Raw genomic sequence first — 19,167 nt, forward strand, 5'->3', positions numbered from 1 at the left:
CGGTCCGTCCCGCTCCCCACCGCACTGCCTCCCGCCCCATAGGCGTACTGTCCTTAGATGTCAGTACGCCTGTGGGGCTGGGGGCAGTGTCGGTCCGGCCCCCAGCTGATACGCGCTCTCTGGGGATGTCCCGGGGATTCCCCAGCAGAGCGCGCACCACAGACCTCAGTGTACGCTGCCGGCCTGCACTTCCGGGAAGGACAGGCCGGCAGCGTACGCTGAGGTCACTGATGCGCGCTCTGCTAAGGGAATCCCCGGGACATCCCTACAGAGCGCGTATCAGCCAGGGGCCGGACCGACGGGAAGAGAAGAAGACAGCCGCAGCGGGGAACGAGGTGCTAGGCGAGTTGTTTTTGTTATTTTTTTTTTCTGTCTCGGGGGCATCTACAAGGGGAGAGCGCACAGGTGGACTATATACTACAGGGGGGACCTCACAGGGGGCTATATACTACTGAGGGGGCTATATACTACTGGGGGGAGCGCACAGGGGGATATATACTACAGGGGGGACCTCACAGGGGGCTATATACAACTGGGGGGAGCGCACAGGGGGTTATATACTACAGGGGGGACCTCACAGGGGCTATATACTACAGGGGGAAAGCACAAGGGGGGCTATATACTACTGGGGGGGACCTCACAGGGGGCTATATACTACTGGGGGGAGAGCACAGGGGCGCTATATACTACTGGGGGGAGCTCACAGGGGGCTATATACTACAGGGGAACAGCGCACAGGGGGGCTATATACTACAGGGGGACAGCGCACGGGGGGGCTATATACTACAGGGGAGCTCACAGGGGGCTATATACTACAGGGGGGAGCTCACAGGTGGGCTATATACTACTTGGGGGGAGCTCACGGGGGCTATATACTACTTGGGGGAGCTCACAGGGGGCTATATACTACAGGGGGAGAGCACAGGGGGGGCTATATACTACTGTGGGGAGCTCACAGGGGGCTATATACTACTGGGGGACAGCGCACAGGGGGCTATATACTACAGGGGGAGAGCGCACAGGGGGGCTATATACTACTGGGGGGAGCTCACAGAGGGCTATATTCTACAGGGGGAGAGCGCACGGGGAGGCTATATACTACTGGGGGGAGCTCACAGGGGGCTATATACTACAGGGGGAGAGCGTACAGGGGGGCTATATACTACTGGGGGAGCAACAGGGGGCTATATACTACTAAGGGAGAGCGCACAGGGGGGGCTATACACTACTGGGGGAGCAACAGGGGGGCTATATACTACCAGGGCAGTCACCCCCTTTGTACCTAATATCAAAGGCCTGGTGAGAGAGGAAAAAAATGCCAGTTTTCCCGCTAATAAGCAGCAATTCTGTATATAAATAGTTGAACGTTTGTGACAAAGTAACAAAACACGTTTCCTACTGATGTTCAGCTCGGACCTTAACCTGACAATAGACCCCGGTAAGTGGACCTTCACTAAAAGTTGTTGAGTACCCCTGTTCTAGGTCACTGTCAAAGACAAGGGGGGGTGGCTCCAAGTCAGGCCTTCCATGACTGATATGTCCGTGAAAAACGGAACGTATAGATAAGGACACCATACTAGCAAAAACCTGCTATTTTGTAATAATGTGTAAATGGGGCCTTGATCATTTGTCTTTAAAAATGCCTTTGAAAAGCCAATGCAAAACAATTTACACTGTATGGCATACAGCTCCATCCATTATATGTATACAAACCCAGCCTTATTAGACAGGTCATAAAACTATGATAAATGGAGTCTGATCTCTGTAACCTCAATGATGGTGAAATAGATACATTCAGTCATACCTAGTGTCTACAGTCTGAAGGTTCAGGTTCCCATCCTGTTAAGGCTTGGTTTAGGAAAAGCTTTCCTAATCCAATAGGATGGTATTTTATGCATAGAGACATAAATTGAATATACTATATACATCAGCCTTAAGTCTTTTCCTTGAAGATTTCCAATTAACAGCACACCCTTGGTCAAAAGCTCTTGGATGAGATTGCTACAAAGAAACTTCTGGCATTATAGAAATTCAGGAGGGATTAAGGGATAGCATTCAGCACTGAAAGTGACTAAGGATGTGTACTGTGTGTGTGTATCAAGCTCTCACAATACCTCTTCAATGTGGCTTTCCCTTCAATGTCAGACTGTTAGGACATAACTGGGGATATATGCCAAAGTAAAAATTTCACAAGCAGGAAATAATACCCTGCTCAGTACTGACAAGGGGAATAGCCCTTTCCATCTGCAGAGATTACTGGCTTGTCCTATATCCTCCGCCATGTTGTAATTTTCTTAAGTGGAGTAAAACACTGACTTGAAAGGGAAGCTACTTTGAAAAGGTCATGTCAGAGCTACTTTGCATATCCTTTCCTCCCAGACTTCCTAGTGGACCATACAACGTACCCTATATACAGAACAGCCTTGGCTAAAACGTAAGCCCCTATTACACGGGGCGACTGTGAAGCAAACGAGTGCAGTCATCGCTCGTTTGCCCGTTACCCACTCGCTGCAGCCGCCATTACACGCGGCGGCAGCGAGCAGGTAAGAGCCGGGGAAGGGGGGTGCGCCCGAGTGTTCGCTAGGTTGTCCGGGCAGCCCATAGCATATAGCAGCGGTCTGCTGCCGCCGCTCCTGTTCCACAGAGCGACAGCAGCAGATCGCTGCTATGTACGAGTCGCTTTTCTTTCAACATGTTGAAAGACAAATGACTAGAAAGATCAGCAGACATCGTAATGGGAGGAGTATGTGATATTTTCTTATCTTTTACACAGGAAGGTGTAAGGTTAAATGAGACATTTGTCTGGGAAAACCCTTTCAAGTTTACATCAATGGTAGATTGTGGAATAGTTGTAAGTATTTCATGTGGTATTTACCTTTAGGGTAGCTTCACACGTACTATATTGCTGCGTATTTAACGCTGCATTTTTATCGCTGCAAGTTTGGTGCGATTTTTACATTAGTTTTGATTTTTACATGAAAATCATGTGAAAATCAAAACTCGCATGTAAAAATCGCACCAAACATGCAGCAATACGGTACGTGTGAAGGCACCCTTATAGAGGTTTTGTTTGTTTTTGTTTTTCAACAAAAGAGAAAAAAATAAAAAGTTAACCTACTAAATGTTCCTCTTAGGTCCATACATATTCTGCTACAAACTGGAAGTAGTTAAACAGGTGACCCGATACTAGTCGTGTTATAACACGCTAACACTTCTACAAGTTCCAACAGGTCTTACCTTACACTTCTCAGAATTTCATATTCCTCTCAATTACACAGTAGGTACATATTGTTCAGATTGCCCAAGGTCTACAGGTTTACCAGGAAGGGGAGAAAAAATATATATATATATATATAAAAGTACACAAACTTAAAGGACACCTGTCAGCCCCCGTGCCGGGGTGACAGGCTCCCGACCCCCTGTTAGATCCCCCTATACTTACGTCATCCCGCCGGGTCCCGCTTCCTGAGCCGGTTGGGTCACGGAGATTTCAGCGCCCGAAGCCCGGCGCACTGACAGCAGAGTCAGATGCCCATAGAGAATGAATAGGGAGTCTGATGCTCCGTCATTCTCTATGGGCATCGGACTCATCTCTCAGCGCACGCGCCGGGCTTCGGTCGCTGAAATCTCTGTGACCCGACCGGCTCAGGAAGCGGGACCCGGCGGGATCACGTAAGTATAGGGGGATCTAACAGGGGGTCGGGAGCCTGTCACCCCGGCACGGGGGGTGACAGGTCCTCTTTAAACCAAAAGCTTTGAAAGGTACACTCCATGTTGCTTTGGGGCTGGTTAAAACAAAACATTTATGATACCAACCTCAGTCCCCCGCAGCCAAACACCAACACTCAAAATAAACTTTGGAGCCTGGAATCTCTCTTAATCTTAATCTAAACTAATCTAAATTAGACAGCTATAAAGTTATATTACAGGGTAAATACAGTATCAGGTCACTAGGCCGCAGGACCCTACAGCAAACTCCATTCTCCGCTCTAAAGTGAGAGTTATATGGACTTGCAATTATTAAAAAAAAAATAAATACATAAAATAACGGAACCAGCAGAGAATGCAGTTTATTTTTTAGACTTTTAATATAAAAACCTTTCATTTAGAGAACATTCATCCGCATAGAGACAAACCGATAAAAAGAACAGAATTTCATGTTATATACACCAAAGCAGCAGAAACAAGTTAAAATATCAAGATAAATAAAATTCTACATCTGATAACATTTAGCAAAATGACACTTTTGTTCAACTTAAATGAAGATTTCTACTTCAGGTCGGACGTACAATAGGAGAGAGGAGACAACAGGGAACAGAAAAGTAAACCACATTTATTTTGATCAGCATTAGGATAAATGGTTTGTTCTTCCAAGAACAGCACCACTTTTACCTATGGGTTGTGTCTGGTATTGCAGTACACCCTTTTTAGCTGTATAGCAGGTGAAGTGCATTCTGGGTCATGCTGGATGAGCTGCAATACCTGACAACCCATGAGAAAGAGTGGTAATGTCCCTGAGGAGGAAGGAGACAAAGAATAAACACTCAAAAATTCTCTCCAATTGCTATCATTTAACTGAGCTATCAGCTCTAGGTGACCTACCTTAACTCTTTAAAGCGTTACTGTCATTTAAGGGGAATGTATCGCCAAGATTTATTTCTTCTCATTAGATCCAGATAATGAATTATTCTATTTTTTACTAATCTGTTTCTATTTTGATTCTGATTGTACATTTTTTTAGTACATTATGGGGGCCAGTGATCTTGCCCAAACTGTTGTTAACAGCATTTAGTGATATGCTTTATGGCAGGGATGGGAAACCTTTGGTCATCTACCTGTTGCAAAACTAAAACGTTCATGATGCCTGGACGAGCAGAGACGGAAATTGTAGTTTTGCAAAAGCTGAGGGGCCAAAGGTTTCCTATTACTGCTTTATAGCAAACCTTATGAAGACACCTTTGTAAGCACGCTCTGTGGTTTGCGCAAAAGTAATTTCACAGGGAGGAGAAGGAGGCTAAGCTGCCACTGTCTTTGCTATCTACTAGTGTCACCTTTAACTGTAATTCCATTAAAAAAATTACTTTCCAGTGGCCCCATACTTATCACATACAGAACAGGAAGTCTTACTTTTGTTTTAAGCCTAGTAGCCAGAATAAAAACTGCAAGATTTCATGATATATTAAGAACATAGCAGAATAGGGAGAAAAAAAAAAAAAAATACACCAAAATTGACAAAGTTATGTATAACATAAAACATGATTTAAATAATAAGTCATTTTCTCAAAACTTCTGACATGGCTATGTAACATTTCTAGACAATATTTTTGCCAGTTTCTGGTTAAATAAATTCATAATGTATCTGTAAAGAAACACACACACTGTATATAGCATTTGCTGCCAACTGTTGTATGTGACAGGTGTAACTTAAGGCAGTAGAAAAATCATTTGGGCATTTTTTTTAGCCCTGGAGTGTAGGGATATCAAAGTTTATGGCTTCCATGTATAGACCTGCTGAAAATTATCACTTTTGACACCAACCAGTCCACTATATGCCAGTCAATAACCATTTGTTTTTTGTCGTATGATACAGACATATGGTATCACAGGTGGGGTTGCAGATAAAACAGACAGAAGATTTTTCCCCACCCATCTGCTAGTATTTCTTTGCAATATCTTCTAGAGAAGAAAGAACTACCCTGGATATGCCGATTACTCAAGTTTCAGACAGTACAAGCATACTGGGGCCTATTCAGACTGTGTCTCATTCAAGCCTCCAGTTCTAATTAATGGATTTAATGCTTTTTCCTAAAGCATCAAGTAACAATAATTGAAGTGGCCCAGCCCGAGAATACTTCTGGTATAATCGCAATGTCTGGGTGCTACTTTTAGACTGATTACTTCATGTCACACCAACATTCAAATACTTTAGAAAGTCTCTGGTTTCATGTAAAATATACATTAAAATTCTGCATATATTAAATAATTAATACTAAAAAGACACTTAATTCAGGAAATGATAAAATTCCATAATCCTCTACAGTCCATAACCTCCTTCATATTGCTAAAGCTTGGATGCCATCTTCATGTTTCATCCACAGGTGTCCATTCACACCTGACTCTTCACGTCTCCTCCGTAGTCATCATCATAATCCTGGAAATGAAATCAGAAATAATTAACTAGAAGATATGCCAGGAATTCTTAATATATTTGCAAAATGGTAAAGTACTGACATTACTTTATTACACAGGTATTAAAGACCCTCTCTGATCATTACTTGTTAGACTGATACCTCAAAGTGTCACTGTTGTTATAACTTTCAAAATCAGTAGATGTCATATAAAGCAAATTAGCAATTCACAGTAATTTTTTTGTAGTTATCATGGAAAACACAGCACTTCCTATGTTCTGAAAGAGACTAAAACACAGGAAGTCCCGTGTTTCCCAAGCCACAGAGAAGGCAGTCATGTGATTGATGGACACAAAGTTCAGACAGTACAGAGAGTCACTGCTTAATGTGTTTAGTCTCTTTTTTTTTTTCAACCAGCACAAGACTAATAATCTGCCTTTAGGAGACTGGACCTGGATTTCTGAGAGGAATAGCTTTGTTTTACAGCATGATAACTAAAAACTAACTGATCAGCTGTTATCTGTGGGAAAAGCTGCCAGTACATATTTAATTTCTCAACAGCTCTGCCCCTGGCACTGCCCTTCCTTTATCCGCTCATCTTGGAAGTATACAGGGGGGTGGGTGAGTGTTGCAAGCTGAAATGCGAGGTTCATAGCATGGCTATAGAGAAAAGCATCTACAACATCACACGCAGCTTCATCTCCTTCTAGGTACAGATACTATCTTTTGAGAGGAAAGTATAATCCAAACTTGCAGAATCTCTTAGTTATGTAACGCCCCTCTAATACAAGCCCTATTAGACTTTTAGCTTACATCTAAACAATGCAGGCACATCCGCATCAGACAGCCGGGTTTCTTCTCTGTAGATGCACTGCGATGAAGAGGGGTCGTGTCATTTTCATCATACACACAACTAAGGGAAAAGCAAACCAATGTATATTTACAGCAGCAGACATGCAGAAAACAAGAAGTTATACTGCATATATGTAGGCTATAAGTAGGGATGAGCGAATTTACAGTAAGTGAATTGCTTCGTTCCTACTGCCATTCTGCTTTTTTGGCTGCAGGGCTTTGAACTCTGCTCCGCTCCATGCCGCTCCTCCCCAGGGGCTAGAAAAAAGATGGATTCAGTCCTGGGAAACTGGGAGAAGTTTCCTAGGGTAGGATCCATACTCTTGTCTAAACTTTTGGAAATGGGTTATCCCAAGTTCCCCATCCATAGGTTCAGCCAGCTGATGGGTGGGCATCTGACTGCTTGAAATTATTTTGGCACAGAGTACAGCATTTGGCTATGTTCTTAGAGAATTAAGCCTACCATTAAATCTCCCCAACCCCAGACTACCAGATATTAGATTTTAACCTCTCCATAAAAGATGTGAGGCATTGCATATAGAAAGTTGGTAGAGTATGATGTGGAGTTCATGTTGCTATCTCTGCCACCGGCACCAACAGGTAAGGAAACACCCAATAAAAAATCCCACTTATGGCAGCACAGGATATGGTTCGTTGGTAGATAAAAAACTACAAATAAGCCGCACTCACTCTTGGGATTCTTCAATAGGAGACTTTTTAAGTTTTTGGCTTCTGGTCCGGTCTCTCTTGATGGCTTTTTTCATCCTTATCAACAGTATTATGAAGACCAAGGCAGAAGGGATGAACACCAGAGAAGACAGCAAAATGACCGTGTTGAATTTAAAGGTGACACCTGAAGAGAATGGTAGAAAAGAGATGAGACCGATCCAACATAATATATTTACAATAATTATATAGAAAGAGCAAATATTCATTATCTGGTAGGACATGACAGGTGCCATCATTAGGAGTGTGGCTGGGGTTATTGCTATTGACTATGGATAGTTATGTTATTTACTGAGTTTCTTTTTGACCCCCCAAAAAAAAAAAAAAGAATCTGATTGGTTGCTAGGGGCAACTGAGCCAGTTTCACTTTACGCCATGTTTGATAAATCTCCCCCATGGAGTCCTTCTGACGTATACCTCTGATGGGAGACACTTTCACTAGTATAAAGAAAATCTCTAAAACAGCTTAAAAATCAAGGATCTGCTGATATAAAGGACATTTCCCTTTATGGGTGGGTTCACACTGAGAAATCTGCGTGGAGAAGTTCCTGCAGAGTGCGTCGCTCATCCCCGATCATAGCGCACATCTTCACCTGTGCCATAGCTTTATTCTATGCAAAGGTGGAATCCACCCAACCATAAAATAGAGTCTATGGGACAGGCGTGCGCACCGATGTAACGGGGAAGAGCGATGGAATTTGTGAACCCACCCTTAAAAAAAAATACTTGTCTAAAGGAAACAGACAACTCAAGGGTCTCACAGAGAATTATTACTAATCCCTGACTAAGGGTGGTATTACACAGGCCGAGCAGGGCCCGATAATACCTGTAATCGAGCAGCGATCTGCTAGATCGTTGCTCGTTTACTGGGCCTATTACACGGCCCGATAATCGTTCGGTAACGATGTCCTTGCAGCTCTTGTCAATGTCCTTGCAGCCCTTTCTAAACTGCCATACATTACCCATCCACGTTCCAGGGCTGCTCCTGCCGTCCGCTTCACCCCGGGTCCCGTGCGCGCTCTAGCTTCACAGCGGCCTGTCAACTGGTAGGCCGCTCAGCCAATCACAGGCCGGGACCGCCGCGGCCTGTGATTGGCTGAGCGTCCTACCAGTTGACAGGCCTCTGTGAAGCTAGAGCGCGCACGGGACCCCGGGAGAAGCAGACGGCAGGAGCAGCCCTGGAACGTGGATTGGTAATGTATATCGTTAGTCGCCGTCCACGCACCGCTATTACACGCAGCGGTGCGCGGTCGGCGCCCGACGAAAATAGGGTCTAACCTATATCAACGATCAGCCGATGATTGTTGTCATCGGCTGATCGTTGCATTTATTACACGGAGCGATAATCGGCCGAATTGGCCCGATTCGGCCGATTATCGCTCCGTGTAATAAATGCAACGGATCATCGTTCCGTGTAATAGTACCCTAACCAGGCAGCAAAAAGGCCAAGGCCATGCCTGCATCAATTCAAATTCTCACTCCTGTTCCAATGGTGCGTTTACACAGAGATTTATCTGACAGAGTTTTGAAACCAAAGCCAGGAACAGATTATAAATAGAGAACAGGTCATAAAAGACAGATGTCTCCTTTTTTTCATATCCAATCCTGGCTTTGGCTTCAAAAATCTGTCAGATAAACATACCATAAGAAGGTTTGTACTCATGTACTCTATACCTTGTACTCTAAAACTCAGCCAACATTATAATACGAACTTCAGCAGCACACTTTTCTCTTACTTTGCAAAGTTACTGTTAGTTTTGTTTGGGGCACTTTCCCGTGGACATCTGGTGGATTTCTGACCACACAAGTGAATGTGCCATTGTCTGTAAGCTTCAGATCCTCCAACAAAATGGAAGCATCTCCGTGTCCAATGTTCCCTTCCCACTTTACACGATCCTTGAAAGGTCCTCCTAATGTGGGATATGGTTTTGATTGATAATGCATGATCTGAGAAAGAAAAAGAACAGATCCTAGAAGATTTGTGGGTGTTTGGCGAGCTTACCATAAGAACTCATATTTAAAGGGAAACTATCAGCAGGTTAGGCAAATCTAACTTGCCAACAGCTCCCTATTGCGCACAAGGGCTGAAGATGAGGGCAAGTCTCTAACCTTCAAACTCGGTGCCACATTGCATGTAGTTTTATTGTAGTCCTCTGTCCATTAAAGCAACTCTGTACCCAGAATCTTTCCCCCCCAAACCACTTGTACCTGCGGATAGCTGCTTTTAATCAAAGATCTGTCCTGTGGTCCGTTCGGCAGGTGATCCAGTTATTGTCCTAAAAAATACTTTTAAACTTGAAGCCCTGTGCCAAACAGGAGTATCTGTGCCCTAACTTTGCACAACCTCTCTGTCCCTCCTCCCCATCCTCTTCATCATTAGGAATGCTCCAGGCAGATTGCCTCCTATTCCCCACCTGTGGCAGCCCAGCACATGGGCTGGATCGTTAAGGACCTGTGCAATGTTCAGCATGGAGAAAATGTTCCAGTGGCATTCCTAATGATGGAGAGGTGGTGCAAAGTTAGGGCACAGATACTTTTAAACTTGCAGCCTGTGCCAAACGGGAGTATTTCTTTAGGACAATATCTGCATCACCTGCTGAACGGACCGCGAGACAGATCTTGGATTAAAAGCAGCTATCCGAAGGTTCAAGTGCTTTTGGGGGGTGACAGATTGTGGGTACAGAGTCGCCTTAAGGCCGTTTGCAGCACTAACCCCCCCACCCCCGAGCACCAATCCAGCACATTACACTGATAGCCATTAGAAGGGGCAGGCCAGGTGAGGAAAGATTGGAGCATTGCCCCGCTCCCAGAGCGCCAAAAGGCCCCACTGGACACAGCAGTACATTAAAACTGCATGGTACAGCGCCGAGGATGAAGGTAAGAGACATACCTTCATCCTCAGCACCCTATGTACAAAAGGGAGCTATCAGTAGGTTAAATTTTCTACCTTGCTTATAGTTCCCCTTTATTCTTAATAATTCTTTAACCTGCACAAAATGACAAATACAGTTAAAGGGGTTCTCCAACCTCTCCTTTTTAAGCTCTTTCCAGCACAATACTTCTGCAGGGTGGGACATTCATTTTTGATTGACAGTTCAGGCCAGCAACTCTAATGGTGTCATCACTGCTGGCCAGCATGTGCTTATAAAATAGGAAAACCCCTTAAGGCCATATTAGTTAAAATAATGGTCGTTCCTTTAGAACGGTGGCCATAAATAATGATCATGAACATTATTAATGGACGTCATCACGAAACAGACTTTTTTTTTACACCTAAAAACGATGCTGTGTGAACAAGCAAATGGAGCTCCCTGGACACAAAGACTTCACGTCCAGCATATTTTAGACTACAAGCTTGAAACTAAGAATTCATGTTATGGCCCCTTTCTTCTTGGGATCAGTGGGAGTCTCAGAGGTCAGACTCCACTGATGGCATAGTGATACTTTATAAAATAGGAATACCCCTTAAATATACCTACATTAGCCATTAGTGAGCCAACAGCTAAAACAACATGTACTCTCTTAACACTCTACCATGTAAGTGAATACACCTCAAGGCATCTAACAATTAACATAATTTCATTTGATCAGGATAATTGCTCAGTGAAAATGTACAAAATAATAATTGACTCAGCTAACAATGTTATATGTAAATGTCTACCGTGCAAGTAGATTGTCTCCATGATGCTGGCGTATGTGTGATCATTGTATTGTTAAGGTCATGAAGGGCGTTAGTTATACCTAGAAAGTTCTGACAGAGGAGAGGATCTGCTGTTTTGTCTTCTCTAACCCAATGCCCTATTGTCTCGTCTCACGCCTCTAATGTAATGGTGGGATTAGGGGTAATCATTTAGGAGAGAATGGCCAATAATGGGAAGTGGGTAAGGGGATTAAGTAATCAGTTTGGGATCTGGCATTGTTTGGTGATCACTATACAAACACTGCTCAACTAGATGGAACCTCTTGGTATAACAAGCATTATCTATGTATACGTACAGAGCTTAACAAGTTTGATTGAGAACAATGCCTCTCCAGCATACAATGCTTAATACGAGTCTTAATGCAACATTTGCCAAAGAATGATTATCTTATCCACACAGCGACAGCAAAGGACACTTTAAACTTTGGTTGGACGTAGCCATCACTCACAGCGGGTTCAATTAACCATAAAAAAAAAAAAAAAAATCCATAGGAGGACACAGAAACACACAGCTGTGCCAAATGTTCCTGCGCATTGGAAGGACGGGTGGGAGAACCAACTGATTGCTGAACTATCGGCCATCAGTTATTGAAGATGTATGGGGACCTTAAAGTGTACCTGTCATTTGTAAAAACTGTTGACATGTCAAAAGTTTTGATCAGTCCAGGTCTGAGTGTTTATATATGATAGGTACCATACTGGGTCCAATGCAGCAGCCTTCTGTTTTTACCACTGGAACCAATAGCTTTAAACTACTGACAGATCAGCATTAAAATAATCAAAACCGCTAACAGGTCGGTACAGAGATTGAGAAGGGTAGTCAACATAGTCGCCGAGAAAACTGAAGCTCACCGCTGCCTCAGGAGTCCAGGAGGCAGGTTCTACTGAGGAGGTGCCCAGAGTTCTCTGTACTTCTCAGCCCCTACTTCCTGCTCGGACTGACTGGACACCAGAGCTATTGGTCACAGCTGGGCTGGGAATGCTGTACAAACAATACGCTTTGGACTCCTAAGTGGTAGATCCCACCTCCCAGGCACTTTAAACATCATTAAGTATGGTTTGACTCCTTCTGCAACCACTATATAGGACTGTCTGCCGTTTCCAAGTTCACAATTGCTGACTGGTCTGCTTTAGGTAAAACTGACATTGTCATAAAGTTCTTTAGATCAATGATTTAGGAATTATTACACTGTTTGTTGTGCTTAGTCTCTTACTACTCACAGTGACAGTGGCACCTCCTGCAAGAGGACGGTAGCTCCAGTCCACAGTTACCAATTCAGAAGTTGCATCACTTGAGGAGAAACCACACCATAGTTTAGCTGATTCTCCAACAACACCATATACTTCAGAGTCCATTCGGATGTCTATACAGTCCACACTGATGAAACCTTAAAAAAAAAAAAAAAAAGAAATTATGATTTTAATATGAGGGCCATTACATACATCACAGTTCACATAGTCTGCTGTGCTATTCCATCCAATAAAAATCATATGGAAGCCTGACACACCTACTATAAAAGAGTCAATGGGATCAAGATGGATCATAGTAAATCTATCCCTGCTACTCAAGACAGAAGCCATGACGCTGATGGGCACAGACTAGTCACCGATAGGCCACACTTAAAAAATACATGAATCGGTATGTCCTATAGCAACCAATATAGTATCAGCTCAGTCATAAATGAAGAAAGCTGCAATGGGATCAATTTCCAACCAAAAAATTTTTTTTTATCCTGCGATATAAAATATTATATATATAACAGCACTTCCAGTAACACAATTCATATGACAGCAGAGGACACATACAAAAATGGCGCATGCGTCATCAGGGGGCTATTGAAACTCGCTTAAAGTGTGTTGTCTAGGTTACCAACCACCGCTCTCCTTTAAAAGCAGTGGTCTGGCTGGTAAATATACAGCTACAGCATATATAATTATACAATGTTGTTGATAGAAGGGTAAGTGTGGGCATAACTAGAAGTGATACTTGCTCACAGTCCTATGCGGTTTATAATACTCATAAATGTTTGTGAGACTTCGGCTGCAAGGAGCCAGTGGGCCCTCATCTATCACACATTTATGGCATTTCCAGGGGATATGCCATAAATGCCTGATATAGGAAAACCTCTTTCAAGAAGTTTGATATATACGCTTATTAAGTCCATAACTGCATTTCTAAGTACCTATTCACACATCTGCAATTTTTGTGGATCCGTGTGGCATAAAAAAAAAAAAAAAAAAAAACACCCGACATGTCCTAGATCAGACTCTAATTGCAGCACAGACACAACAACAGTTTACAGGATTTGTATTTTCTTTTTGCAGGCACCACTATAAAATACAGATCCGCTAAATATACTGACATGTGAATGTAGCCCATTCTATATGTGAAGCTGAGACATTGTATCCTGAACAACCTGTAACATTTCCATCACCAGAAGAAACAATAGAACAGACATGAGGGGTGATGACAACGTGCCAGGTTACCTCTAGAATACGGCTGCAATCAGACATTCCTGCGGTCACTGTAGTTGCTGGGGTTGTGCAGAAAGGTAAAACATCCAAGAAGCAGCAGGTTCCCATATCACAGACTTCCCTATGGGGAAACCCCATGTGTATTTACAGGCGGCAAAAATACTCATCAAATCCTGAACATGTGACTGGGAACCGGGCAGATTTTCCGTATTGGCAGGAGCGGTTTTGGGAACAATAAGGTATCTATGTGACAACACAATTGTTTGTCCTGTACTTCCTGGTGACAGAAGCCATCGCCACAATATTTATAGTCAGGATAAACGTTCTGGTCATCAGAGCAAAGATTACAATCATGGGAGAATACCCAATCTGCAAGAAGCATAATGTATATAGATGTAGCAGGGGGCTATGGGCTGCACCTGGAGATGACAAGAACCACAGCACAAGATGCAGGGCAATACAAAGGGAGAATCGTGCAGGAAAAAAACAACTAAACTACATTGTGTGAACTCAGCTCGGTAAAGGCAGATAAAGAACTATTGTAAGATCAGCGCACACAAACATACATAAACACACACATACACAAATACATACATAAACAAGTACATACATAACACACAGACGTACAGACGTTCTATGGAAGCGCCTACCACCCCTCTCGTACACAGCACAGAGCTCCTGTCGGGAATAAACAAGACTGGCAGAAGACTAGGGTCAGCAGGAAGTGTCGGGTGTATACAGGTATGTGTATGTAGCGGGGATACATGCACTCACCCAGCAGCAGCAGCCAGCCCCGGGCCCCCGTCCTCCCCCGCCGCTCCTCCATTTCTCTCTCGCCCCTCTCCCTGCTCCGGTCCGGCAGGTGAAACCAGTGAGTGACAACCGGAAGTGAGGAGCCGCCGCACCTGCAGCCAATCCGCCCGGCGGAGCACAGAGTCACACAGGTGATTCACAGCACACAGCGTGTAGTCACCCACAGAGCACAGTCACACAGTCCTGCCCAGCACCGTCATCACTATACAAACAGCTGCTGCGGTTTTTCTAGACTGTCAGATAAGAGATCTCACAGCAGGGACACCTCTGTGTGTGGCCACAGTGTTTACGCGCGATGTTTTTGGTGCGGTTTTGTCGCAGCGATTTTAGTGGAAACATCGCAACAAAAACGCCATATGTGAACACAGCTTTGTTTATGGAATTACTTCTTTATCATATCGCGCTACATACCATGTGTTTTGGAGGGACATTCCCTATTCTTGAAGTGAGAAGTGATCTGGTTCCTAACTGCATTAGACCCTGATGTGTGTATTATTACATGATATGGTGCACAGGTATTAGGCCTCATTGCTATATAGGCAACATACAGGTATACTCAGTGTCGCAGAATAGATTCCCCTTTTCTCTTCCCGTACACTTCCCTCCCCTGCAGCACATATTGTTCCTTATTCATCCTGGCAAATACAATGACACCGCACATTCACATTACACATTACCCTCCTCACCAGTTGGCAGGTTCATGCATATTGACTGCTGATAGCCTCTCCCTGGTACTGGTGTCCTGATGCTTGTAAGTACAAGTGGTACCTTGGTTTGAGAGTAACTTGGTTTAAGAGCGTTTTGGTTTAAGCTCACAGTCTTTCAAAATGTTGACTTGGTTTAAGAGCATTGCTTTGGTTTAAGAGCTCCCTGCACTGGGTGGGTGTGCGAGTGGGGGAGGGACATGGTCTGCACAGCGGGGTCTACAGCCCTGTACTCTGACCCAGGAGGTCTCCCTCACCTTCCAAATCATGACAGATCCACCTCAGGCTGGGGCCTACATCAGGGGACAGGACTGTGGAGGTAATCTCTCCATATCTGTAACCTCTCTCTCCCCGGACAGAGAGTGCTGTATGTATGTGCCCACATATGTCCTGCTTATTCCTTCATGCTCCCTGCAGTCTCTGTCCGCCCTTGTGTTTCCCATCCTCTCCATTACTTTACAGTAACTTATAATATCACATATTCTGCTGCTTCTGAATCTTTGTTTCATCTGTTTTACATGTTATTCAGAACAATAAATCATTATTTTTGGGGTGTGGAACCAATTGTCTGCATTTCTATGATTCCATATGGGAAAATTAGCTTTGGTTTAAAGTGACTGTACCACCAGGCCCAGGCTGAAGCACTAGAGACGGGCCGACCCACCCTTATTGGGAGGAAACCCCCGCCCCTCTATGATAGGGTTGCATTGATTCTAATGGAGTCACGTCATGGAGGGGCTGGAGTTTCTTCCCACTAAGGGTGGGTCCGTCCGCCTCCAGTGCTTCAGCCTGGGCCTGGTGGTACAGTCACTTTAAGAGTGTATTTGGATTACAAGCTCGGTCCCGGAACGAATTATGCTCGCAATCCAAAGCACCACTGTAGAGATGAGCAAATTTACATTACAAAGGAAGTGAAGCGCTTGCTATGCTCGGCAGTTGGCTAATACGCGGGCTGCCTTTGATTTCTGTGCCGCTCCACCCTGGAAAAGTTGGATCCAGTCCTGGGAAAGTAGAAGAAGTTTCCCAGGACTGGATCCAGCTTTTCCAGGCACCCGGGATGGAGATCAAAGGCATATAAGCCAACTGCAAAGCATACAAAATGCTTCATTTCATTTGTAATGTAAATTAGCTCATCTCTACTTTTAAGTGTTTGTGTGTAATTCAATCTTATAAAAATACGCAATTTAACTCTTTAGTAGCACTGGGCATTGCCCACCCCTCCAGAGCACTGTTAGAGGCATGAGCCGGGCTGCTGGGACCTATCTGCAGGTTTAAACCTGCTAAAAGTTTTTCTTTAAGATTTATTTTTCTACTCAACTTTGAGTTTCATGACATTTTTACTTTCTCATCTTCAGAAGCACATGAGGCTCGGTTTTGAATGCCACTGGATCTCAGTTTATAGCCTCCTTGGGAGTCCATTCAGCGCCACAGAACGCCAGACTTAAAGGGCAACTCCACATAAGAAAAATTAGTTTTTATTAAAAGTACATTAAAATTTATATAGATGTGTCTATACAGTGTATTACCATATCTGTGCGGTTCTGCCACACTGGTAGCTGATAGAAATCCAGGAAGTGAAAATGTCCTATGTGCCAATTCACATTGTCTCCTGCTCACACTGCTCTCCCACCTTAGGGGACAAATATTCCATGCTTCTGTCTCACATTGTGTGTGTTTGCTGAGCACAGGCTGATGATGCAGACAGGGGGCAGGGTGTGATGTCACAGGAGGCTTGGCTGGACCCCAATCCCCTGAGTGATTCACCATCTCTCACCAGCCAGAAGCAGCTGCTGCAAGGCCTGAGGACTGTGATGAACAGCTGAGGGAAAGCATTGCAGAACAAACCTATTCTATTTCTGGCGTATACCAAGCAGAATAAATAGTATATTTTCTTAGCTTAGAAATTTCCACATGTTACATTTTATTGTATTTATATGACAATTTATTATAAGTGACAAGACGTGTGTACATTACATATCAGAGAACAGATACAGGCTTAGCAGACAGTATCACACATGATAGCATGTATATATCCATCATTGTTATCCATCAGATGTATATATCAGGGCTCCCCCTGGCGTATATGCTGACAGACACTACTAACTGGTGTGAAATTACCTCCTTATGACTGAAGTCTGGACACCACAGAGCTCCGTACACACCTCACAACTTTTGATGAGTGTAAAGAGGGACACATGACAGGAATTTTCTCTTAGGGTGCCTTCACACCTACCGGATCCGCAGCAGATTTCACGCTGCGGAATTACAGCGAAATCCAGGTTTTTAACCCTTTAAAGATTACCTGTTATCAGAAAAGACTTTTGACATACCAAAGAGAGAACAACAGGGAGCAGTATGCAGCACTGCACATCTAGCTGTCAATTATCTCTGGCAGCCGCCATAGACTTATCATGAATCTGCCTACATAGAAATTGCTGCAGGCCAAGGACTTAAAGGGGTACTCCGGCGGGGGGGGCTATTTTGGGATCTGGCCGGGGAGGAGGTGGCTGAGGGAAACAACGTCCACTCACTTCCCCGGTTCCAGCGGTGGGTCCCATACCGCGGCGCTCTGGTCCCCGATGCCCGGCCGCTTCCTGGTGTCTGACGCGGGCTCGAGATGTGACGTCTCAAGTCCGCTCAGCCAGTCAGTAACAGAGGCGGGATCTGAGCGGACTTGAAACGGATCCTGCCTCTGTCACTGACTGGCTGAGCGGACTTGAGACGTCACGTCTCGAGCCCACGTCAGACACCAGGAAGCGGTCGGGCACCGGAACACCGAAATACGGGACCCGCCGCTGGAACCGGGGAGGTGAGTGGACGTCAGTTCCCTCAGCCACCTCCTTAGTACCTTAAAAATGTTGTTTTGCAGCTGGTGATTGATCGGGCTGTAACTGCGGAGAGAAGTTCAAAACAGAAGTAGCAGCCAGAGCATTCAGCAGGGACCTGGAAGATATCACAGGAGGAGCCCAAAGGGAGCGAGGTAGGTGGGAATGGGCTATTTTTTATTTCCAGTATGTCCCCAGCAACATTTACAAGATTCTGTTATCTGGAATACCCCTTTAATTACATTTGAACCGACTGATGTGTTCCCCTTGAATACCATTAGGCAGAGACATTACTAGAGGTTCGGGGGTGGTGGGGAGGGGTTACAATGAAGACCTGGGCAATATATGTTTACAAGTGTAAAGGCTTATACTGTACTACACAGGCCCTGCACACCTTGTAAGGGCCATATTACACATTACTTATTACTTGCCCGCTCGCTATCTATGCTATCACCGTTTTAATTCAAGATATTGAAAGACAACGATCAGCCAACATCGTGCTTGTAGGTTGATCGTTGCCTTTTAACATTACCCGGCCGAACAGTCACCTCAGGATCTGGTCACAGCGAAAACAGTGGAGGGATTTACTACATGCTTAGGCCCCGTTCCCACTGAGCAAAGGTAGCGGAATTCCGCGACGGAATTGTCCGCCGCGGAATGCCGTTAGCCTCCCGCTCATAATGGGAGTCTATGGGAGGCGTGCGCTCCTGCCCTGTCCGCGCTGAAGAATGAACATGTTTATTCTTCAGCGCGTACAGAGCAGCAGCGCGCGCCTCCCATAGACTCCCATTATGAGCGGGAGGCTAACGGCATTGGAGGCTAACGGCATTCCGCGGCGGACAATTCCGTCGCGGAATTCTGCTAGCTTTGCTCAGTGGGAACGGGGCCTTAGACAAGTTCTTAGCATAAATGCATATATATAGAACCTATCATCATCCGTCCCC

General features: G+C 44.6%; 1 protein-coding gene across 3 annotated transcripts; it reads right to left on the bottom strand.

The window, feature by feature from the left end:
- Positions 1 to 4,101: 4,101 nt before the first annotated feature.
- LOC138768962 (myelin protein zero-like protein 3) lies at positions 4,102 to 14,732 on the bottom strand. 3 transcript variants are annotated; one of them, XM_069947063.1, is made up of 6 exons: positions 14,656 to 14,732; positions 12,628 to 12,794; positions 9,443 to 9,653; positions 7,671 to 7,833; positions 6,942 to 6,999; positions 4,102 to 6,151 (listed from the first exon to the last, which is right to left on the bottom strand). In XM_069947063.1, the coding sequence occupies exons 1-6, from the start codon at positions 14,705 to 14,707 to the stop codon at positions 6,107 to 6,109; spliced, it is 696 nt and encodes a 231-aa protein (XP_069803164.1). In that variant the 5' UTR covers positions 14,708 to 14,732; the 3' UTR covers positions 4,102 to 6,106. The 3 variants fall into 3 exon arrangements, with proteins under 3 accessions (XP_069803164.1, XP_069803163.1, XP_069803165.1); XM_069947062.1 differs by having other exon boundaries at positions 6,942 to 7,041; XM_069947064.1 differs by lacking the exon at positions 6,942 to 6,999.
- Positions 14,733 to 19,167: the final 4,435 nt, after the last annotated feature.

Source organism: Dendropsophus ebraccatus, chromosome 12, assembly GCF_027789765.1.
Source record: "Dendropsophus ebraccatus isolate aDenEbr1 chromosome 12, aDenEbr1.pat, whole genome shotgun sequence".
In the NCBI taxonomy this organism is placed as follows: domain Eukaryota; kingdom Metazoa; phylum Chordata; class Amphibia; order Anura; family Hylidae; genus Dendropsophus; species Dendropsophus ebraccatus.